Source organism: Micromesistius poutassou (assembly GCF_964030765.1).
Source record: "Micromesistius poutassou genome assembly, chromosome: 3".
Taxonomy (NCBI): Eukaryota; Metazoa; Chordata; class Actinopteri; order Gadiformes; family Gadidae; genus Micromesistius; species Micromesistius poutassou.
Window position 1 is genome coordinate 2,474,177 of NC_140273.1, and position 24,795 is coordinate 2,498,971.

Here is a 24,795-nt window from a genome sequence, read left to right on the forward strand (position 1 = left end):
AGTTGTGCTTCCGGGTCAGTGGCACGTTGAGCCTCTGCACGTGAGTTTTGGATTCTGATGAAGCGGAGATTTAATACTAATAATGTAAGAATTCTGGTTATTAAGAGATTTAATTGCATGCTGTCTTGATATTAGTGTGAAACTACCTAACTGTAGACATAAAGGCGGCACTTTGTCAGGTGGATAGGCTTTCTCTTGGATAAGTTTTGATGCTGTAATGTGTGAGCTACCGTGTGTGTGTGTGTGTGTGTGTGTGTGTGTGTGTGTGTGTGTGTGTGTGTGTGTGTGTGTGTGTGTGTGTGTGTGTGTGTGTGTGTGTGTGTGTGTGTGTGTGTGTGTGTGTGTGTGTGTGTGTGTGTGTCGGGGGGGGGGGGGGGGTGACCTCCTGGGGTTTGATGTTATCATGTGATGATATCACCTGTGCTATAAAGCACAAACAAGGACTAATGTACTTCTCAGAATAGCTGCTGTCAAATGAGAGCAGCAGAGAATTGAACAGTAGTTGATATGGATGCAGACATCACTTGTTGATGGTCTCCTGATGGAGATGGAGATGGAAGAGATGTGGCTCCATTTGAACATCCAGCATCATTGTGGCCCATCGTGGTTCAGTCGGTATCAAACACATGCACCAAACTCACCTGATCCCACTCATGCTGTGTGGGGATGTGTTTGTGTTTTTTCAGACAACTGGAATATTCTAAAGACCAACATGGCGTCGACAGAGGAAGACTTTCCTCGCGGAGGAGTCGAGAAGAAGTCTACTGAGGGCAAAGCGGTGGAGGAGAGGAGGGAGGTGGACAACCTCTTCCAGGTACGGACACTGCTGCACACTGTTAATCCAAACCCACAGTATTGTATAGTAATTGATGTCTAATTACTGGTACTTAATGTACATACTTATTGTGTGTTGTACTTCCTGGCACTTAAAAACAGTACTTAGCATTGTGTAGCATCTTATCCTGTCTTTGTTGTATACGGGGAACGGGTTAACCTAGTGATTGTTAGTGCTTGGCACTTGTTTCTATGAACATCCTTACTGTACCGACAGTGATATATTGTTGTTTCTCTTTCTTCTGACACATGGACTTATTGTAAGTCGCTTTGGATGAAATCATCTGCTAAACGCCCTTAATGTAAATGTAGTGACAAAATTATTTAAATATTCCTTGACAAGGCTTTGATGAATCATACTCTGTACATGTAGCATTTAAGGTGATCTTTTTGTCCCGTACATTTTCTGAATATCGTAGATTCAATCCTGTATTTTACCCCACAGTCCCACGATAAACCAGAGACCAAGAAGAGGAAGGGAGGATCTAAGGACGACAGCACCATCTCCAAGAAGAAGAAGAAGTCCGCAGCAGACCCAGTGACACTCAACGCCCCGGCCAAATATGTTGAGATCCTACATCTTAAGGTACGTGCTCTGCCGTGTATGCCACCGACATGGCATTAAATGGTAAACGGACTGCATTTATACCGTCCTTTTCTAACCAGTGGCCGCTTTACAACACCGCCTCACATTCACCCATTCATGCACTCATTCACACACCGACGGCGGAGTCAACCAGGCAGGGCGACAGCCAGCTGGTCAGGAGCAGTCAGGGTGAGGTGTCTTGCTCAGAGACACCTCGACACTCGGGTTGACTGTTAACCTGAAGGTTGCTAGTTCGATCCCCGGCTCCTCCTAGTGGCGTGTCGAGGTGTCCCTGAGCGAGACGCCTCAATGCTCCTGACGAGCTGGCTGTCACCCTTCACCGTTGTATGAATGTGTGCATGAATGGGTGAATGTGAGGCAGTATTGAAAAGTGCTTTGAGTGGCCACTGGTTAGTAAAGTGCTGAATATATGCAGTCCGTTTATCAGTTACTGCAGACGTCGAGGTCTGAAGCCGGTTCTAACCGGTAGAGCAGGTTGACTTGTAACCGGAAGGTTGCTAGTTCGATCCCCGGCTCCTCCTAGTGTCGATGTGTCCCTGAGCAAAACACTTAACCCTAACTGCTCCTGACGAGCTGGCTGTTGCCTTGCATGGTTGTCTCCGCCGTCGGTGTGTATTAACCATTGTAAGTTGCTTTGGATAAAAGTGTCTGCTAAATGTAATGTAAATGTAACCGGTCTGTTGTGGTTTGGCCTTCCAGAACATCAAGGAGGGGATGCTGACGCTGGCCTGTGTGAAGGAGGTGGCCGACTTCGACGTGGTGATGAGTCTGCCCTGCGGCCTGCAGGGGTTCCTCCAGATCAAGAACATCGGCGACGCCTACACCAAGCTGCTCAGCGAGCAGCTGCGCTCACAGGGGACGGAGGTGGGTCCCCCCGTCTCAGGTCTAATGGAGAGGGGGGCTATCGCCTGTCGACTGCACACCCTGGTTCTCTTGTGTAGTTATTCTGCTCCATTACTTGAGCACCTAGCATTATGTATCATCTTATCCTAGCTATCTATGTTGTAAATACGGGGAATGGGTTAACCTAGTGATTGTTAGTGCTTGGCACTTGGTTCTATGAACATCCTTACTGTACCGACATATACATATATAGATATATTGTTGTTTCTCTTTGTTCTGACTAATGGACTTATTGTAGGTTGCTTTGGATAAAACCGTCTGCTAAGTTATGGATTGGCCACAGATGTGTCCTTCTTTATACTGCTAAGGGCTCTCTCTGTTCTACTCTACAGGAGATCTCATCCCTGGACCGGATCTTCCGGCCCGGCATGCTGGTCAGGTGTGTGGTTCTCAAGCTGGACATCACCAAGGGAGGTTCTCTCAGTATCAAGCTGTCAATCAACCCCAAGCTGCTCAACAAAGCCCTCCGCCCGGGAACACTGAAGTCTGGCATGGTGAGTCGTAGGGCGGGAATCACAGGGGGACCTCACCATACGATACGCGATACCTGGCCCCCGATACAGACAATACCCCGATACAGCGATTCTGCTATAATCAATATATTGTCAGACAATCCTATAACGATACATCACGGTAATTGTCTAACGTTGAGTACAAAGTGCGGGATTTCGGTCTTTATTCACGTTTCCCGTCGTTCCCTGACTGTCAGACCCTCAGCGGCTGCGTGGAGAGCGTGGAGGACCACGGCTACCTGGTGGACATCGGGGTCGGGGAGACCAAGGCCTTCCTGCCCCGACAGGTGGCCACCGACCAGAACCCCAACCCTGAAGGTATGGGACAAAGAATAACTTATTGTTCAGACGGTAAAATATTGGATTTCATTTTAGAGCGTGATCAGGGGAAAGTACGGGCAGCAAAGTTACCAAGAGTAAAAAAAAAAAGGTGAAGTGCTGGATTTCGGTCTTTATTCACGGCCCAAACTGATTTTTTCAGTTACTGTTGGTTCGTTAACTGCCCGATTCACGTGTTGAGTGCCACCTGGAGGAGCAGGGAAATCTGTTAAGAGCTCCTTTTTTTATTGATGATAATATCGATATTTGGGGTGATATTACCTGTCTAACTCTATATGAATAAAGCATAAAAAATGCAACAAAAAAAACCACTGAAAAATAATATATCTATTTGGTGCCAGAGTATCATTTCTCGTATCGCACAAAGAAGGGCGACGATATATCACCGTACGGATATTTTCTCCCACCCCTAATATCTACGAGTCTCTCCTCCTTCTCTCCAGAGCTGAAGGCGGGCCAGTCCATCACCTGTCGGGTGGACGAGGTGAAGGGCTCGGGCAGAGTGGTGCGTCTCTCAGTGAACCCTGTGACCCTCGCAAGGACCTTTGCCGACGCCTCCCACGACTGGAGCCTCACCAGCCTGCAGCCGGGCCTCCTGGTCAAGGCCAAGATCAAAACGGTGACCATAGGGATGGGACCACTCTGTGTGTTTTTAGTATCATTGGATAAATGTAAAAGCAGCTCAAGTTACAAAGTGCATCCTCATTTCAGATTTTTAAGTAGAGTTGTTCAGATAACGATTCCAGTATCCGAAATTCCTCCGATACTCCCTAAAATGCAGTATCGGGTAACTACTATCTAACTATCGTATGATAGTAGTGAGTTCAGAAAATATATTTTGCAGACAGTAAGGGAACCGACTATACATTGCTGTCATTGTATGAGAACCCTTCAATAACAACAAGTGCTGTTAGTAGTCACAATGCTAGATGCTGTATCAGGATATACTCCGTATCGGCCGATACTCAAGTTCAGGAATCGGGATCGGTATCGGGAAAGAAAAAATGGTATCGGAACATCTCTACCTTTTTTAAAAGGGCAGCCCTCGACCCTTTATGTTCAGTGATAAGTTATGCGAGAAACGCAGCCTGATATACAACGTTCCTCCAATCCTTTTCGAGGAGTAGTGGTCTTCGACGTCTGACTGTCGTGGCCTGGTTGTGATTTTTGAATGTTTCTGTTTGCAGGTGACCAAACATGGTCTACTGCTGACCTTCCTGTCCTTCAGCGGCCAGGTGGACTTCCTGCACATGGAGCCCGAGGAGGTCTCCACCTACAGCGTGGGACAAGAGGTAAAACACCACCCCCCCCCACCACTGTGTAGACGCTAGGATGCAAGCACGACAGTGAGAGATAAACAGACTCAAACACGCTTTCATCCCCCGGGCGAGGAGAGACATTACACCTTTTTTTTTAATCTATATTTTGTCCCACCCCTATTGTAGATATAACCTTATTTTTTTTAATGAGGTCCAGGATGTCGATTATTGACTCCGCTCACGGTGTTAAAACCGATTTCCTTCTGCACAACGCTTCTTCATCCTCCACCCCCAGAGTGGACTGACTGCAGCCTCTCCTTAACGTTCTCCTCTCTCCCTCTGCCCTGTGTGGCCCCCGTCAGGTCCAGCCTCTCCTTAACGTTCTCCTCTCTCCCTCTGAGCTGTGTGGCCCCCGTCAGGTCCAGCCGCTCCTTAACGTTCTCCTCTCTCCCCCTGTGGCCCCCGTCAGGTCACGGCCTGTGTCCTCTACATCGAGCCCATCACGCGCCTGGTGGCCCTCTCCCTGCGTCGCCACCTCCTGGCGCCGGGCACCCTGGTGGACCTCAGCCCCGCCGGGGGCGACCGCGTCGGGGAGGTGGTGGAGGGCTGCAGGGTGACCTCCATGCACAACATGTCCGGAGCTCTGCTGGAGCTGCCCGACCAAACCAGGGCCTTCGTACACGTGAGTGGGCTTCTCTGGGCAGCATGTGGCTCAGGAGGTAGAGCGGGTCGGCTGGTAACCTGAAGGTTGCTAGTTCGATCCCCGGCTCCTCCTAGCCTCCTAGAGTGTCGGGGTGTCCCTGAGCAAGATGCCTCATCCTTACTGCTCCTGACGAGCTGGCTGACGCCCTGCGTGGCTGACTCCGACGTCGGTGTGTGAATATGTGAATGAATGTTCACATATTATACATAATATACATTCACACATGAATGGGTGAATGTGAGGCCACTGGTTAGAATAGCGCTGTAGAAATGCAGTAAATTTACTTTTGGAAGCCTCCCTGCTGTTTAGTGTTTACTCACAGGATGCACTGATAATCTTAAATTATGTTAAGTTGACCATGCTAAAAAAGTATCACAATGTTGGAGTGGATCGTAACCATGGAAATAACCCCCCCCCCCCCCCCCCCCCTTTCGTAGACACAATTTATTGTAAATCTCAGTGTTTGATTTCGAGCTAAAACGGGGTTCGTTCACACAAAAAAGCGGCATGAATAGTAGACCAACTTTACTTGTGCGAGTGATTCGTACAAACTTCAAAACAAATGAATCTTTGTGTCTCTTTGTCTCTTCCTCAGAAAAACCACCTGAAGGAGATGGAGCAGACTTCAGCGCTGGACAAGCTGCTCTCCCTCCCAGACCTGAGCTGCAGGATCATGAAATTCAGTGCCATGGACCAGGTCCACTTCGCCAGCCTGCGCAAGTACGTCGTTAATCACCACCTCGGGACGGTGGTGGACTCTACTAGAGATGGTGCTATAGTGGTGCTTTTCTAACCAGTGGCCACTCAAAGCACTGTACAATACTGCAACACAATCACCCATTCATGAATATATTCATACACCGAATGCAGAGTCAGCCATGCACTCCGCAGTAGTTTCTAGAGTACCGTAATGTGTGTGAATAAACATGCGTAATATATACATATACATTTATATGTGTGTGTAATACTTGCAGCGTTGGCTCTGCCATATATATGTGTATAAATGATTGCAAGTCACTTTGGATGAAAGCGTCTGCTAAATGCCCTTAATGTAAATGTAGGTATCTCCATTGAAAGCCTCTCTCTGTTTCTCTTTCTCCTCAGGAGTGTGAGGGATAAGGCCCACTTCAGATATGAGGACATCCAGGTCGGCGAGGTTGTCGTGGTAAGAAGACGTTAATTCATGTGAACACAAAATATCTCTGTAATCAGGAGTGCAAACTCCTCACCTTTTGGTGAAATCTATTTTTTTTACTCAAATCGGGCATCCCCGTGAATTGTGTAAAAAAAATTCAAATGTAGGACAGACGGTTTTATTTGACAGTTGGTTTACCATCTTATTGCTGGCACTCCTTCATATATAAGGTCTGTGTAGTGTTTATTCTGTGGCAAACTTTTGGGTGAATAAAAGCAACTCCAACTCTGTGTCAGCAAAACGTGGTTCTTTATTCATTCCACCTTCATTTACCTTTTTTTTTTTTCCTGGCAAAAAAAAGTTGTCTCCACCAGCAGTTTTCACCCCTGGTAGTAGTTGTTCTTTTCTGTTTCCCTGCTCTCTGGAAAACCTCCAGTCTCCCTCCCTCCCCGTCTTACCATCCACTGTTCCTCCCCCCCCAGGGCACGGTGTCAGAGCTGCTGGCCCACGGGATGATGGTGCTGCTGTCAGGGAACCTCAAAGGCCTGGTCCCCAAAACCCACCTCTCTGACATCCTGCTGCGCAACCCCGAGAAGAAATACAGCGAGGGCATGAAGATCAAATGCAGGGTCGGTTGTGTGTGTGTGTGTGTGTGTGTGTGTGTGTGTGTGTGTGTGTGTGTGTGTGTGTGTGTGTGTGTGTGTGTGTGTGTGTGTGTGTGTGTGTGTGTGTGTGTGTGTGTGTGTGTGTGTGCCATCTTTGATTGTGTGTGTGTTTGTCTATTAGAGCGTGTCTGTGTGTGCCATCTTTGATTGTGTGTGTGTGTTTGTCTATTAGAGCGTGTCTGTGTGTGCCATCTTTGATTGTGTGTGTGTTTGTCTATTAGATTGTGTCTGTGTGTGTGCATCTTTGATTGTGTGTCTGAGAGCTCTTGATTGTGTGTTTATTTCTATGAGAGCTTGTATACGTGCATCTTTGATTTTGTCTGTGTGTCAGTGAGTGTCTAGGTGTGCGAGTGTGACTCCTGACCCCCATGTCCTGCAGTGTCCTCATCCTCTCTCTGTCCCCCTTGGTCTCCAGGTGTCCTCATCCTCTCTCTGTCTCCAGGTGTCCTCATCCTCTCTCTGTCTCCAGGTGTCCTCATCCTCTCTCTGTCTCCAGGTGTCCTCATCCTCTCTCTGTCTCCAGGTGTCCTCATCCTCTCTCTGTCCCCCTTGGTCTCCAGGTGTCCTCATCCTCTCTCTGTCCCCCTTGGTCTCCAGGTGTCCTCATCCTCTCTCTGTCCCCCTTGGTCTCCAGGTGTCCTCATCCTCTCTCTGTCTCCCTTGGTCTCCAGGTGTCCTCATCCTCTCTCTGTCCCCCTTGGTCTCCAGGTGTCCTCATCCTCTCTCTGTCCCCCTTGGTCTCCAGGTGTCCTCATCCTCTCTGTCCCCCTTGGTCTCCAGGTGTCCTCATCCTCTCTCTGTCCCCCTTGGTCTCCAGGTGTCCTCATCCTCTCTCTGTCCCCCTTGGTCTCCAGGTGTTGTCGGTGGAGGCGGACAAGAAGCGTGTGACGCTGACCCGGAAGAAGACCCTGCTGACGTCCACGCTGCCGGTGGTGGCCAGCTACCGGGCGGCGCGCCCCGGCCTGGTCGCCCACGGCTTCGTGGTGTCCATCAAGAGCTTCGGCTGCATCGTTCGCTTCTACAACGAGGTGAAGGGCCTGGTGCCGCTGCGGGAGCTGAGTGCCGAGCCGCTGGCCAGCCCCGAGGAGGTGTTCTACGTGGGACAGGTAGGGGAGGCGGGCTGCGTCTGGGGTAGTGCTTGCTCCATTATGGAAAAAAAAATCATAATCACGGTTATTTTGGTCAATATTGAAATCACGATTAATCGAACGACTGTTTTTGAGTTTGAAAACATGATGCATTTATTCAGCATTTCTCTCCCAAAAAATACTTTAGAACTGAGAACTTAGAAATTTCGCCTTAAAAAAATATACAAAATGGACCTAGTCTGGGGTCCACTGGGTGGGGTTTGACTTTTTCATCCCAAAGCGTCTTACAGGGAGGGGGAGATGCATGACCTGAAGGAGCAGGCAGGGGGTTAGTGCCTCTTGGAATAGGATAACAGTAGTGTATCTGCGCTAGGGCTGGGGATCGCCATGGATCTCCCAAAACGATTCAATGCAATATCGATTCAGTTAGGGATATTTCAGTTGCAATACCAATTTTGCTTGGATTTGAAATGTATTATTATGCAAGTAATGCTTTGAAATTGTACAAGGAACCCTCTAATCTGATGCATTGATAAAATGATTTATGTTTACATTAAGAATTGACCCCAAAGCAGTTACATGAATGTACTTTTCATCAAACATGGCCAACACTCTGTCAGGCTTACATTATATCTTATTTGTATCTCTACAAAAGTCACTGTAACAAGGAATGTTATGAAAGGACATTAAAAAGATCAGCTCAGATCTCTTCAGATTTTACGGCGGTGGAGATGAAGCCTGGTGCTCTGCTGCTGCTGCAGGTGGTGAAGGTGAAAGTCCTGGAGTGTGAGCCGGAGAAGGAGAGGCTGCTGCTGTCCTTCAAGGCGGTGGTGGAGGGAGACACGGCGGGCGAGAGCAGCACCGCGTCCCGGGTGCAGATGGAAGTGGGCCAGGTAACCCCCAGCGCTTTGACCCTGTCCTCGTCTGCTGGTTGAATTTATGGTTCTGTGGCTCGCTCGCTTGAAGAGGCTCTTTTTAAGGAGAATTCCCTTTTCAAATTTAAAAAAAGTACTGTATTTAAGTAGCCTGGAAATCCAGACCAACATCTAGAAAGCTGTAGGGATCTGCAACAAGTAATTAAAATGGCCCAACTCGAAGGGCGGCACCAAGCATGCATTTGAAAATATCACTGCACGCAATTGGATAAAACTACGACCAATCAGAAGAATACAAGGAGTGATGTATCCAGACAAGTGGAGCTAACCAATAGATAAGACTCTTGCCATATCCGGTCGGTAAAACAGCAACGCTTTTGGCCCGCCTATATCCGATACAACGATGTGATTGGTTAATGTTCTGGGCCAGGGGAATCGGGGAGTGAGTATATTGCTCGGTCCCTGAGTGACTCGCTGAGCAAATTCAAATTGTGCTCTTGCGAGAACTCCGGGTTTCCAGGGTAGTGTTTACGTGCCATGATGTACAACATACTATCAGCGTGCCTAACCCCGGGGTCCTGGGTCCCGTGCAGGGGTGCGAGGCGCGGCTGGTCACCAAGTCGGCCGCGTGTCTGGAGGTCGTCATCCTCCCCGAGGAGGTCCCCGCTCTGCTACCCACAATGCACCTCTCGGACCACGTGTCCAACTGCGCCCTCCTGTGGGAGGCCCTGCAGGAGGGAGACGTCATCACCAACCTGGCCTGCCTCAGCCGGAGCAAAGAGACCATCGTATCCTCTCGTGTCTTTTGTGTTCTCCTAACATGTGTTCTCTTAACGTCTTGTAAATGGACTGCATCTCTGCAGCGCTTTTCTAACCAGTGGCCGCTCAAAGTGCTGTACAATACTGCCTCATATTCACCCATTCATACACACATTGACCCGTCCATACACACATTCACCTGTCCATACACACATTCACCCGTCCATACACACATTCACCCGTCCATACACACATTCACCCGTCCATACACACATTCACCTGTCCATACACACATTCACCCGTCCATACACACATTCACCCGTCCATACACACATTCACCCGTCCATACACACATTCACCCGTTCATACACACATTCACGCACACATTGTCGAGTGTTTCGCCTATAATGGGTTTTTATAGCATGAGGGCTGTGGGAGAACCTTCAGTCGCACTAGGTGGGAAGACCTCTCCTGAGCCGTCGCCTAGGAGGGGGGGAACCCTATACTGGTTTCTCTGTTTCAATAAACCATACAAGCAATTATCAATCAACAATACAAGCAATTATCAATAAACAAAACAAGCAAGCTAGATACCAGAGAAATATTCCCGTATCTCGCTGCTTGGTTCTGCGTGGGAGCTATCTCAATAAACCCAAAAGAGAAAACTCGATATAAGAGAAATATTCCCGTTATTCGCAGCTTGGTACTGCGTGGGAGTTATCTCAGTAAACCCAGAAAACCAAACTAAATATAAGAGAAATATTCCCGTTATTCGCAGCTTGGTACTGCGTAGGATTTATCTCGATAAACCAGACACCAGATAAGATAAGGGGGGGTCCTTGCAGCTCAAGTTCTCCGTAGAGGCTGCTTCAATAAGCCAGCAGGGGGAGAAAGGGAAGGAGAGGAAGAAGCAGTGACTTGGAGGATTCTGAACACGCGTTATATACACAAATCACCAGCCGGCGAATGCGTAGTTATGATAAAGTTATGTTCAGTTTTAATCAGGGACAGAGGGGTATGGAGGTTCCTGTTACTACAAGGTATTTCGGTACACTTTGCTGCTGACGCAGCAGCTCAGCAATTCAACAATTTAGCAGCTCGATATTTTCCACATTACGGCAGCACTATTCGATGAGGAAGTCCTGCTCATCTATGGTAGTGTCGCTGAAAGTCAGTTTTTTTTCCATAAGCAGATGTGCATGTTCCTGTTTTCATCGGAGGCAGTCGGTATACTTATTATTGAAACAGCAGATCAGCAATACAACATTTTAGAAACGGCAGATCAGTAGTTACAACAGTTCAGCAATTCAACAGAGTTCATATATTGTCCGGAATTATTGTCCTTGATTGGGCATCGGGAGCTTAGGGCTAGGTCAATGTGTGGCCCACGGGCACACAACAACATTCACCCACACATTCACGCACACATTCACCCATCCACGCACACCTTCACCCATTCACGCACATATTCAGCCACCCAAGCACACACACATTCACACACCGACGGCAGCGACAGCCAGCTCGTCAGGAGCAGTCAGGGTGAGGCGTCTTGCTCAGGGACACCTCGACACTCCACTAGGAGGAGCCGGGGATCGAACTAGTGACCTTCTGGTTACCAGCCGCTCTACCTCCTGAGCCACATATCTGTTTTGTTTCAGTGATGTTCGGTTTAGTTGGGATTCAGTTTGTGTTCTGTGAATGTGTTGAGTGAGAAGTGTTCCCCGAGCCCCCCGTGGTGTTGTCCTTAACGCCGCCCCCCCCCCCCTCGCCTGAAGACCCTCACCAAGAAGCCCCTAGTGCGCTGGGGCCTGGAGGAGGGGCTGTTCGTCAAGGGCTTCTCCGACATCGTGGTGGGGATGAACCTGGTGGGCTGGATCAAGAAGGTCATGCCCTACGGCGTGTTCGTGGAGTTCCCCTGCGGCATCATGGGCCTGGCCCCCAAGTCTGTGAGTGTCCCTCCTACCACCACCACCATATACTCTGTCTGTCTGTCTGTCTCTCTGTCTGTCTGTCTGTCTCTCTCACTCTCTTTGTCTGTCTCTGTCTCTGTCTCTCACTCACTCACTCACACACTAGTGTATTAACGACCCCCCGCCCCCCCCAGGCGTTGTGCGACCGCTTCGTGACGGACACGGCCGCCGCCTACCAGCTGGGCCAGACAGTGGTCGCCATGGTGACCACCTTTGACGAGGAGAAGCAGCGCTTCCTGGTGACCCTGAAGGGGTCGGAGGTCACGGCCCCGGAGGGCGGGGCCCAGGCGCTGCTCCTCAGGGGCCTGAGGGAGAGGAGGAGCGCCGAGGAGGTGCTGGCCGCCAGAGGTATAGCCCCCCCCCCCACCCCCACGGCAGGCGCACTGAAGGGCTGATGATGGTTCCACGTTCACACGCAGTGCAATGACCACGCAGACGCTTCGACGCAGTCATGAAGTCTGGTTTTAGTGAGCGGACCAATCACAGCCCTCCCTCGCTGCTGCGTCGCCTCGACGCAAGGTTACAATTTTTGGGAGGCACACGTCAGGCCCTTTGCGGTGGACGCACGGAGGGTCTGCAAGTAAACCCCCCCCCCCTATAAACCCCCTTACGTTGCATCGACGTGGAACCATTAGCAGACCGAAGGTGAAGTCATGATCCGCCCTATTCTGCCTCTCATTGGCTAGTGACCCACCCTACTCTGCCTCTCATTGGCTAGTGACCCGCCCTACTCTGCCTCTCATTGGCTAGTGACCCGCCCTACTCTGTCTGTCATTGGCCAGTACTCTTTGATGATTTGGATGAGACATAGACATGAGACATTATACTCGTCGTCACTGTAAATGAGGGAAACCTCAGTGTCTCGAGGGAAAATAAAGGTGATTGATTTATTGATTGATCCGCCCTATTCTGCCTCTCATTGGCTAGTGACCTTCCCTACTCTGCCTCTCATTGGCTAGTGACCTGCCCTACTCTGCCTGTCATTGGCCAGTACTCTTTGATGACTTGGATGAGACATAGCAAATGTCTCATCACAAAGTTCTATGGGAGAGCCACACAAATCACGTGGATGCCCTATTTGGGGTAAAAACTGCTAATTTCGCCAAAGGTAAGGAGTTTGCAGCTCTGTGAAATGTCTTTGTGTTCCAGAAGGTTCCGGCGCGCGGCAGGAGCTGCTGGAGCTCACCGTGGGGCAGAAGCTCACCCTGGCCGTGGAGGAGGTGCTGGAGGAGGGCGGGGCCACCTTCAAGTCCGACGAACTGACGGCCGTCGCCATAGCAGCCAGCAAACATCACGTCCTAGGTGGGTCGGGGGCGGAGGGAGAGATAGTGTGTGTGTGTGTGTGTGTGTGTGTGTGTGTGTGTGTGTGTGTGTGTGTGTGTGTGTGAGAAGCACTTTGAGTCTGCCTTGTGTATGAAAAGTGCTATATAAATAAAGTTGCCTTGCCGTGTGTGTCTTTGAGTGTGTGTGTGTGCTTGTGTCTTTGAGTGAGTGTGCTTGTGTCTTTGGGTGAGTGTGTGTCTTTGAGTGAGTGTGTGTGTGCTTTGTGTGTGTGTGTGTGTGTGAGACTCCTGATCCCGGAGATCAGGGGTGCATGTACGACGTTAAAGCTCCTTCTGGTCTTCAGATGGGACCGTTTGTCTGATGAGGCTAAATAGACGTTTGTACTTCATGGGCGCCATGTGGTTCAGGAGGTCGAGCGGGTTGGCTGGGAAACAGAAGGTCGCTAGTTCGATCCCCGGCTCCTCCTCCTAGTGGAGTGTCGAGGTGTTTATTGGGTCTACTCAAACTGGAAGGAGAAGCTACGTTTCTAGTGAAGAGGGAGAATGACCTTGTTGGTTAAACTTTATCTGTATGTTTTGTCCATGTCAGGCGTGACCTTGACCCCGGGTCAGAAGGTCACTGCGGTCGTTCTCCACGTCGACCTCCTCTCCACCCGCATCCTCGTCTCAGTCCTCCCTAAGCTGCTGGCCAAGAAGAAATCGGTGAGTCTTTTCTGCCTCTTTGTTAATGGTTGAATACACTGCCGTTGTGTATGGCGTTACAACATTATGCCTGTTTGCAATCACCGGAGGCATAGCCAGGGCCATCTGTGGCCATTTTGGGAGAATTTTTTTTTTTAATTTAGTGAGAAACATGGGCCTGTGCTTCATGCAACTGTTGGCTAATTTCTCCCCACAAAAGAAGCCCAACGCCAGGGGAGGGTCAGAGCATGTAGAGGTGAATCCCATTCAGATATATTCTTCCTGAAACTGACGACATTATGGTGTTGTTTTCAACCACTTGTCCGTTTTCTCGATTTTCTATTGTCTAGCTTTCACAATTGAAACTTAGTCAGTGGGGGGAGGGGGGGGGGGGAAATAAAAAAAAAATTAAAAAAAATATCTATTTATAATACATTTTTCAGTCCTTTTTTGAGCACACCTTGCAGTAATCCAAAGTACCCCTAGGGGTATACATACCTCCTTTTGAGAACCACTCACACACATTCTTCAGACCTTCTTTTGATCCATTTGAATCTCCTCCTGCCCCCTCCCCCCCCCAGCTGGAGGCGGGCTCTCTGCTGGCCGTGATGGTGCAGCACGTGGACCAGGCCTTCGCCGTGGTCGCCTTCGAGCACTCGGCCCGCCTGGCCGTGGTGCACGCCGCCGGGCACGTCAACGCCGTGTTCAGCGAGGCGGGCCACGTGAAGCCGGGCTCCGCCCTCTCCGTGACCGTCACCGACCCGGCGTGCGAGGAGCTGCGGGGGCTGCCCCTGCTGCGCGTGGAGCCGGGCCCCTCCCGCCACCAGCCCCCGCCTCGCGTCGCCACGACGTCGGAGAGCGAGGCGTCGCCGGGCCACGCCTACGGCGCGACGCTGGAGGGCACCGTGCGCTCGGTGAAGCCCACGTGCGTGCTGGTGGCGCTGGACGGCGGCGGCACCGGGAGCGTGCACGTGTCCCAGATGGCAGACACCGTGGCGGTGGGCAGCTTCCCCACGGCGCTGGTGGAGGCGGGCGCCAGGGTCAGGGCCCGCGTCATCGGGGGCCGGGAGGCCACCAGCCACCGGTGAGCTGAGAGGGGCTCCTCCTACAGAGAGCGCCATGTTCTCTAAGTGTTGTTACAGAGACCGCCATGTTCTCTAAGTGTTGTTACAGAGACCGCCATGTTCTCTAAGTGTTGTTACAGAGACCGCCATGTTCTCTAAGTGTTGTTACAGAGACCGCCATGTTCTCTAAGTGTTGTTACAGAGGCCGCCATGTTCTCTAAGTGTTGTTACAGAGACCGCCATGCTCTCTAAGTGTTGTTACAGAGACTTTTAGTGTTATTGCAGAGACCTCTGTTCTTTGAGTGCTAGTACCAGCGGCCCCTTAGAGACCTTTGTTCTTCAAGTGTTATTAACGTATTCGTGTATCTCCTTGTGTTTCAGTTTCCTGCCCTTCTCTCACCCCAACTTCAAATACTCGATTCCCGAGCTCACTCTGGTTCCCAGGTACCCGTCTGTCCGTCCGTCCGTCTGGTTGTTTGGTCTCCATACGTCCCACAGTCATTGGTTGTTAACCTCTCTCCCTCCCTCTCGCTCGCCCCCAGTAAGCTGGACGAGAGTGTGAAGCTCAAACCAGTGAAGCCGCGGGAGAAACTGGGAAGCTTCAAGGCTGGACAACAAATCACATGCTTTGTATCAAAGGTACGTTACTAGGATTGAACACTTTCCATTCATATATATATATATATATATATATATATATATATATATATATATATATATATATATACGTACGTACATCCTACGCACTTATTGTATGTTGTACGTCCTTGCAGTTAACTCAGCATTGTGTAGCCTCTTATCCTAGCTATCTGTGTTGTATACTGGGAATGGGTTAACCTAGTGACTGTTAGTGCTTGGCACTTGGTTCTATGAACATCCTTACTGTACCGACAGAGATATATTGTTGTTTCTCTTTCTTCTGACAAATGTACTTATTGTAAGTCGGTCTTGATAAAAGCGTCTGCTAAACGCCCTCAATGTAAATGTAAATCTCTATAAGGTGTATGTGAGATGCTGACTGGTGCCTCTGTACCCAGTATAACACAGAGAGGAAGAGCCTGGAGGTCAGCACAGACCCGTCTCTGACGGGGACCATAGAGCTGCTGGACCTCGTCAAAGACCTCAAGGTGAGTTCAGCTCTCACGTGAAGGAACGTCTGGTTAATAAACCCTGTACTGGTTATGAAGCACATTCTAGTGTGTGAACAGAATGCAACCACCGCTGATTATTACAGTCATTCCAACCCTTTGGACATAGATGTATACTCACAAAACCTTTTTTCTGGGAGGCTATGGCACACTGGTGTTTAAAGCTCTGTGCTTATGTGTTCCTCTAGGAGGCTATGGTACTCTGGTGTTTAAAGCTCTGTGCTTATGTGTTCCTCTAGGAGGCTATAGTACTCTGGTGTTTAAAGCCCATGGGTTTCTGTTCCTCTAGGAGGCTATGGTACTCTGGTGTTTAAAGCTCTGTGCTTATGTGTTCCTCTAGGAGGCTATGGTACTCTGATGTCTAAAGCCCATGGGTTTATATTCCTCTAGGAGGCTATAGTACTCTGGTGTTTAAAGCCCATGGGTTTCTGTTCCTCTAGGAGGCTATGGTACTCTGGTGTTTAAAGCTGTGTGCTTGTGTGTTCCTGTAGGAGGCCGGCCACCCAGAGAAGCTGTACAAGAGCGGCCAGGCGGTGAGCGCCACGGTGGTGGAGGCCTCGTCCAAACCCTACCACTTCTCCCTGTCGCTCAACGGTGAGACCGCCGCCTAGCTGCAAGTCTGGACCTAGATCGTTAGCTGCTAGTCTGGACCTAGCTCGTTAGCTGTTAGCCTAGCTGCTAGTCTGGACCTAGCTCGTTAGCTGCTAGTCTGGACCTATCTCATTAGCTGCTAGCCTAGCTGCTAGTCTGGACCGAGCTCATTAGCTGCTAGCCTAGCTGCTAGTCTGGACCTAGCTCGTTAGCTGTTAGCCTAGCTGCTGGCCTAGCTGATAGTCATGTTTGTCTTTAGTTCGTAGCGTTCTAACCCTTTTAACCATTGGTTTGACCATTCAAGAACCTCCCAGTAAGAACCCCCCCCTTACCCCCCCCCCCCCCCCCAGGTCTCCAGCAGCTGGAGCCGGGGGTCGTGACCCTGGGCGTGGTGACGAACATCGACCCCGGCCGGGGTCTGCTGGTCCGGCTGCCCTTGAACGCCACCGGGACGGTCTCCATGACGCAGCTGACGGACTGCTACCGCCGGGACCCCCTGAAGGCCTTCAGCAAGGACCAGGTCCTCAGGTGGGTTCTGCTCAGGGGTGAGGACCAGGTCCTCAGGTGGGTTCTGCTCAGGGGTGAGGACCAGGTCCTCAGGTGGGTTCTGCTCAGGGGTGAGGACCAGGTCCTCAGGTGGGTTCTGCTCAGGGATGGAAACGGCAACCAGCACCTTCTCCTCCATGCTGCGGTTAACTCTGGACTGCAGGGAGTGAACGCTGATTGGCAGTGAACATATTGAACACACGTTATGTTACACGTAAAATATCGCAATAATACCGAAAACTGTGATAAGACCTTCAATTAGAACAAGTGCTGTATCGGTATATCCTCGGTATCAGTATTGATACTCAAGTTCAGGAGTCTGTATCGGGAAGGGAAAAATGGTATGGGAACGTCACTAGTTAACATGCCTCTGGAAGGTTTGTTCAGGAAGTTAGTCGCACAATGAGCAAGGTTTGCGTTTTCAAGCTAGCTCAAGTCAAAATGTTGAAGAAAATATCCACAATCCACAATATCGCTCCCTCCCCCCTCTAAACCCCACACGCCCTCTAAACACGAGGCTAAAGAAACCGTGACGTGAGGTTCCTCTAGGCTGCAGCATAGAGTCAGAGTGAATCACCTGGACACACTTAGCCTTGGAGTTAGCGTCTCCATGACGCAACAGGTTTTACAACACATTTCAAACGACACTGTTTTTATTCTACCTTTTTTCTTCACACGGTTAATTATAATGTTAACCCTAGAAAGTCCCACACACTGTTAGCTTAAGAGCGAAGAAGAAACTAATGTTTGACTGAAGACTCATCCTAAAGGTGTTTCCTGAATCCTTTTCTCCTCAGATGTTTCCTTCTGGGGATTAAAGACGACAAGTGGCAGCTGTCTCTGCGTCAGTCGAGGTACGACGAGTTCTGCAGTTCACCACTCCAAAGACTCCTCTTGTGGTCGTCCAGCTAATGTCGGAGCTAATGTCGGAGCTAATGTCGGAGCTAATGTCGGGGCTAATGTCGGAGCTAATGTCGGGGCTAATGGTTGGGCTAACGTTGGGCTGTGTTAATGTTGGAGCTAACGGTTTGGGCTAACGGTGGACGGTCTCTGCCCCTCCAGGGTCGCCCCGGACCTCGCCCCGGCGCCCAAGGACCCCGAGGTCCTGTCTGCCGACGCCCTGACGCCCGGGAAACTCATCAGGGGCTACGTCAAGTCAGCCGGGGAGCAGGGGGTCCTAGTCAGGTAACAAGAACGCACGCAAATACACACGCACACACACACACACACACACACACACACACACACACACACACACACACACACACACACACACACACACACACACACACACACACACACACACACACACACACACACACACACACACGTTGAGGGATTCCCTCGCTGTTGTGCGTTAACATGTCGTCTCCCTGTTCCGTCAGGCTGTCCGGGAGCATCACAGGCAGGGCCCTCCTCCACCAGGCCACCAAGTTCTCCTGCAGCCTCAAAGTGTTGAGCCAACACCTGCCCGCCTCCACCCTGCTCACCACCAGCGTCGTCAGGTGAGCCCCTCCTCCGCAGTGTGTTGAACCACAAGCTTCAATCATATCGGGATTTAGGGGGGCGGCATGTGGCTCAGGAGGTAGAGCGGGTTGGCTGGTAACAGGAAGGTTGCTGGATCGATCCCCGGCTCCTCCTGGCTGAGTGTCGAGGTGTCCCTGGGTGAGACGCCCTCACCCTGACTGCTCCTGGCGAGCTGGCTGTCGCCCTGCGTGGCTGAATCCACCGGCGGTGTGTGACTGGGTGAATGTGAGGCAACATTGTAAAGTGCTTTGAGTGGCCACTGGTGGGAAAACCGCTGTAGAAATGCAGTCCCTTTAATATTGAAGTCATATTAACCTCGATCCAGTCCATACATTTATACTCAGTGATTTCGAGACCACTCAGAACGACCTAGAACCCGTTTCCACATCTAAAAGATCTCTGGTTAATGAAGGCTCAGTAAAGGAGGACTATCCAGCACTCTGTCCCATCATCTTCCTCCTCCTCCTCCTCCTCCTCCTCCTCAGCATCGACCCGGAGACCCAGCTGGTGGAGCTGTCTCTGCTGACCAAGGACACCAAGAAGTCTGACGTCCTGCCCGAGACTCTGGGCCTGCCGCTGCGTCCCGCCGAGGAGCAGAAGGAGGAGTACGCCGCCAGGATGAAGAGGAAGGCCGCACTGATGGAAGCCCAAAAGGTCAGGCATCCTGCATGTGCTAGCGTGTGTCCTAGCCTCTCCTAGCGTGTGCTAGCGTGACCTAGCCTCTCCTAGCGTGTGCTAGCGTGACCTAGCCTCGCCTAGCGTGTCCTAGGCGATGTGTCTGCAGTATTTTATAGGAGGCAATGCCATACACCAAACATTTAGTCATTATAGTAAAGAACTCCTGTCTTGTGGTGTCTGTCAGGCCAAGGCTGAGATCAAGTCCAAGAAGATGAAGATGACTGTGGAGCAGCCAGCGGAGGAGGCCCAGAGCGGCCCGGACGTGTACTTCAGAGAAGGAGAGGAGGAGGAGGAGGAGGAGGAGAAGGAGGAGAAGGAAGCCCCTAAGAAGGTAAACATGTCTGGTCAGCAGGTTCTAACTCTGCCCAATCAAAACCAGGTTGGTTTGGCCAAACCCAAGATAAGGGAATTCAGACTAAATGTATCCCTGCACCTTTTTAATGTTGTCACTAATGAAGTAAGTTTTAAGTTTTCTGATCTGGCGGACAGCTTCAGAGTGGGTTTCCCAACAGCATCACGGTAACTTCAGATGTTCTTGTGTGTCCTGCAACAACAAGGAAGGACAAGCAAGGACTTAAGGGTGGATCAGGACAATCAGCAGACCCAGCTACTGATGAACATTAATATCTAACGGCTCTGTGTGTATCTGTGTCTGTGTGTGTGTGTCTCTGTGTGTGTGTGTGTGTGTGTGTGCCTGTGTGTGTGTGCCTGTGTGGCTGTGTGTGTGTCTCTGACCAGGTCCAGGCTGTGGTCACTGTGGATAAGAAGAAGAAGAAGAAGAGGAAGGTGAAGAAGGGGCGGCCAGAGGACAGCGACAGCGGGGTGGAGGTGTCCTGCAGGGGGGAGGAGGAGGAGACGAAGACCAAGGTAACACAAGACGGGATCTGCCAGGAAGAAAGTGAAAGGAACTTTGAGGAGCCTTTCAGTTAGAGATGTTCGATAACATTTTTCCCTTCCCGATTCTTGGTACTTGAGCATCGGCCGATACTGAGTATATACTGATACAACATCTAGCATTGTAGCTACTAACAGCACTTGTTCTGATTGAAGGGTTCTCTTACCATGAGAGCGATGTATAGTCGTATACATTTATAATCTATAATTATTATAATAATACATTTATATTCTTGTAGTTAAGCGTGAGCATCCATGCTTTTCCGACTTAGCAGCTCGAACGCACGTAGGTCGGAGATGGCGCGTTTCCCGTTCCGACTTTCCACCTCCGACCGTTAACGAACGCAGCATAACGCCGTAGTGCTTGTGAGGTTCTTTGCCTGTGTAGTAAAACCCCCCCCCCTCAGCAGGTGAAGCTGGACCCCTCGGCCCCGGCGCGCCTGCAGGTGTCGGCGGGGTTCTCCTGGGACCTGGGGCTGAACTCCCTGAAGCCGGCCGCCGTGGACCCCCAGGACGGGGACAGCAGCGAGGGGGAGGAGAGCGAGGAGACGGACAAGGTAGGAACCACCCGCCGGTACCATGACGACGAGGGCTGGGAATCGCACGGTGGTACCTCGCGATACGAGACCATACGGGGCAGGAGACGGAGCGTCAAGCCGGCGCGCGGTATGCAAACATAGTGGAAGAAGAAGAAACCGACAGCAGTTGTTAAACCTTGTAGATTGAGCAGAAAATACTTTTTAACGTACAGTACATTCAGTAATTATATTTACCAAGGGGCTTTATTTAAAGCTACAAAAATAATACAAATCAAATCAAACTAAAACAAATTAGACGGAAATCTAATGTTGCCCACCTGGTGGGGGCGGGGGGGGGGGGGGGGGAGGGGCGATAACGTCATCGTTTATCAGGCGTCCACGCGAATACTAACACCAAAACGCAGGAGGAGTTTTTCTCCTTTTCACCCTGGGACCTGGTTTCAAAAAAGTGTGTTTGCAGGCACTAAAAACGGCGGGTCCGTCTGGACAGTGGGTCAAAACGTGCAGGACTTCCGCGTTTTTACACAAAAATCGTAGCCGTGTGGACAGGGCCTTAGTTGTATCCTTGTATCCTCAGGGAGATATGACGATTGTCCACAAGGGGTTGCTTAGAGAGGCATGCATCTGCAGCACATGCTTCATGGACTGCCTGACTCGCCTACGGTCGCCTACGACAGGGATTCTGGTGCTATTTAAATAAACAGATCTGCGCACTGAAGAAGAGAGCGGCGGAAGAGACGGCGCTAACCCCCGTGTGTCCGTCTGTGGTTCCCCTCCCCAGCCCCAGAAGAAGAGCAAGCAGCAGCAGGAGCAGCAGCAGAAGGAGGAGGAGAAGGCCCTGGCGCGGCGGGAGGTGCAGCTGATGGAGCCCGGCCTGCGGCCCCAGGACGCGGCCTCCTTCGAGCGCCTCCTGCTGGCCTCGCCCAACAGCTCCCTGCTGTGGCTGCAGTACATGGCCAACCACCTGCAGGCCACGCAGATAGAGCAGGCCCGCAGCGTGGCCGAGAGGGCCCTGAAGACCATCTCCTTCAGGTCCGTCACGCAGCGCACTGTTAAAACACCTTGCAGGAACACGCTGCACTTTACAGGAACACGCTGCACTTTACAGGAACACGCTGCACTTTACAGGAACACGCTGCACTTTACAGGAACACGCTGCACTTTACAGGAACACGCTGCACTTTACAGGAACACGCTACACTTTACAGGAACACGCTGCACTTTACAGGAACACGCTGCACTTTACAGGAACACGCTGCACTTTACAGGAACACGCTACACTTTACAGGAACACGCTACACTTAACAGGAACACGCTTCACTTTACAGGAACACGCTTCACTTTACAGGAACACGCTGCACTTTACAGGAACACGCTTCACTTTATAGGAACACGCTACACTTTACAGGAACACGCTACACTTTACAGGAACACGCTACACTTTACAGGAACACGCTACACTTAACAGGAACACGCTTCACTTTACAGGAACACGCTTCACTTTACAGGAACACGCTGCACTTTACAGGAACACGCTGCACTTTACAGGAACATGCTTCACTTTATAGGAACACGCTACACTTTACAGGAACACGCTACACTTTACAGGAACACGCTACACTTTACAGGAACACGCTGCACTTTACAGGAACAAGCTACAGACGGGGGGACCCGTCGTCCTCTAGGGAGGAGCAGGAGAAGCTGAACGTGTGTTTAACTCCTGGTGTTCTCCTCCTCTAGGGAGGAGCAGGAGAAGCTGAACGTGTGTTTAACTCCTGGTGTTCTCCTCCTCCTCCAGGGAGGAGCAGGAGAAGCTGAACGTGTGTTTAACTCCTGGTGTTCTCCTCCTCTAGGGAGGAGCAGGAGAAGCTGAACGTGTGTTTAACTCCTGGTGTTCTCCTCCTCTAGGGAGGAGCAGGAGAAGCTGAACGTGTGTTTAACTCCTGGTGTTCTCCTCCTCTAGGGAGGAGCAGGAGAAGCTGAACGTGTGTTTAACTCCTGGTGTTCTCCTCCTCTAGGGAGGAGCAGGAGAAGCTGAACGTGTGTTTAACTCCTGGTGTTCTCCTCCTCTAGGGAGGAGCAGGAGAAGCTGAACGTGTGTTTAACTCCTGGTGTTCTCCTCCTCTAGGGAGGAGCAGGAGAAGCTGAACGTGTGGGTGGCGCTGCTGAACCTGGAGAACATGTACGGCTCGGAGGAGAGCCTGAAGAAGGTGTTTGAGCGCGCCCAGACCTTCTGCGAGCCCATGCCCGTGTTCCAGCAGCTGGCTGACATCTACGCCCGCTCCAACAAGATGAAGGTACGACCCGGGGCCTCGAACCCACGAGGAGGAGGAGGAGGAGGAGGAGGAGCTAGTTCGATCCCCGGCTCCTCCTAGCAGAGCAGAGAAACGTCTAAAATTATTCAAAGCCACACAGATCAGAGCATTTCACTCACTAAGAGCTGATGGATGACTGGGGCGTTTGTAACAAACCGCACTCAAATAATATCTCTCAAACCGTAGCGACTGCACTTTGATTTTAAAGCGTGTCTGTCTGTGTCTCTCTCTCTCTCTCTGTGTCTGTGTCTCTCTCTCTCTGTCTCTATCTGTGTGTCTGTCTGTCTCTGTGTCTCCAGGAGGCAGAGTCTCTGTACAGGACGATGGTGAAGCGCTTCCGGCAGCAGAAGGGCTCGTGGCTGAGCTACGGCGGCTTCCTGCTGCAGCAGGGCCAGAGCGACGCGGCCAGCGCTCTGCTGCAGAGGGCGCTGCAGAGCCTGCCCTCCACCGACAGTGAGGAGCGAGCACGCACGCACGCACGCACACACGCACACAAAAAAAAAATGGAATGGAAGTCACCTAATTCAGTGAAGTAGAATCCCCTAAATTCCCTCCGGCTTCCCTAAAGCTCCCCTCTCTTCCCCCTCCCCCTCCCCCTCTCCCCCTCCCTCCCTCCCTCTCCCCCTCCCCCCCTCCCTCTCCCCCAGGCGTGGAGCTGATCTCTAAGTTCGCTCAGCTGGAGTACCAGTACGGCGACGCCGAGCGCGGCCGCGCCATGTTGGACAAGATCCTGGGGACGTACCCCAAGAGGACGGACCTGTGGTCCATCTTCATGGACCTGACCATCAAACACGGCTCCCAGAAGGATGTCAGGTAGGGGCCACACACTGGTAACTGGGTAGGGGCCACACACTGGTTACTGGGTAGGGGCCACACACTGGTTACTGGGTAGGGGCCACACACTGGTCACTGGGTAGGGGGCCACACACTGGTCACTGGGTAGGGGCCACACACTGGTTACTGGGTAGGGGCCACACACTGGTTACTGGGTAGGGGCCACACACTCGTTAATGGGTAGGGGCCACACACTCTTTACTGGGGCAGCATGTGGCTCAGGAGGCTCAGGAGGTAGAGCGGGTTGGCTGGCAACCGGAAGGTTGATGGTTCGATCCCCGGCTCCTCCTAGCTGAGTGTGGAGGTGTCCCTGAGCGAGACGCCCTCACCCTGACTGCTCCTGACCAGCTGGCTGTCGCCCTGCGTGGCTGACTCCGCCGTCGGTGTGTGAATGTGTGCATGAACGGGTGAATGTGAGGCAGGGTTGTAAAGTAGAGAGATGTAGAGATGCAGTCAATTGCAAGTATTTTTTTTTTTTTACTGGGGTCCCAGAGTCACAACACCCCCACCACCCTACTGGACTATCCTGCCCGCAGTATCATTAAGATAACTCTCCTTCCCCCCCCCTCCCCTCCCCTCCCCCCTATAGGGCGCTGTTCGACCGCGTGATCCACCTCAGCGTGGCGGTTAAGAAGGTCAAGTTCTTCTTCAAGCGCTACCTGGACTACGAGAAGAAGCACGGCACACCGGAGAGCATCCAGACGGTGAAGGAGAAGGCCCTGGAATTTGTGGAGGCCAAGGGCACGCAGGCCGCCTGCTAGAGGGGGAGACGAGGGGGAGATGCAGGCTGCCTGCTAGAGGGGGGAGAGTGTTGGCGCAGGTGACGGTTACCAAGGTGACGGTCACCCAGGTGATGGTTACCGTGTTGATGTCCAGGGGAATCCTCTTCTTGGTGCGATGGACGGATCTTCACAGCTTCACAAAGATATTTTATTCCGTATTTTGTATGGATGTGATGAATTTACCGTTTTATTTCTTTTCTTTTTATTAAAACAAAAATAACTTGGAGTTTTGTTGTTTCCTCTATCATTGCAATGACATGACTT

The 24,795-nt window shown here is 51.2% G+C and overlaps 1 protein-coding gene across 1 annotated transcript; it reads left to right on the forward strand.

The window, feature by feature from the left end:
- The first annotated feature begins 25 nt into the window (after positions 1-25).
- On the forward strand, positions 26-24,757 carry pdcd11 (programmed cell death 11). Its single transcript, XM_084465282.1, has 37 exons — positions 26-84; positions 687-814; positions 1,280-1,420; positions 2,141-2,305; positions 2,677-2,838; positions 3,054-3,174; positions 3,639-3,814; positions 4,383-4,487; positions 4,924-5,136; positions 5,753-5,877; positions 6,262-6,322; positions 6,775-6,921; positions 7,812-8,063; positions 8,807-8,938; positions 9,514-9,708; positions 11,455-11,625; positions 11,784-11,997; positions 12,799-12,951; positions 13,522-13,634; positions 14,195-14,697; positions 15,059-15,121; positions 15,220-15,316; positions 15,715-15,804; positions 16,317-16,419; positions 16,767-16,944; positions 17,760-17,816; positions 18,025-18,147; positions 18,348-18,467; positions 18,975-19,143; positions 19,352-19,498; positions 19,906-20,034; positions 20,472-20,618; positions 21,382-21,632; positions 22,729-22,897; positions 23,215-23,368; positions 23,563-23,728; positions 24,339-24,757. The coding sequence occupies exons 2-37, from the start codon at positions 713-715 to the stop codon at positions 24,508-24,510; spliced, it is 5,586 nt and encodes a 1,861-aa protein (XP_084321408.1). The 5' UTR covers positions 26-84; positions 687-712; the 3' UTR covers positions 24,511-24,757.
- Positions 24,758-24,795: the final 38 nt, after the last annotated feature.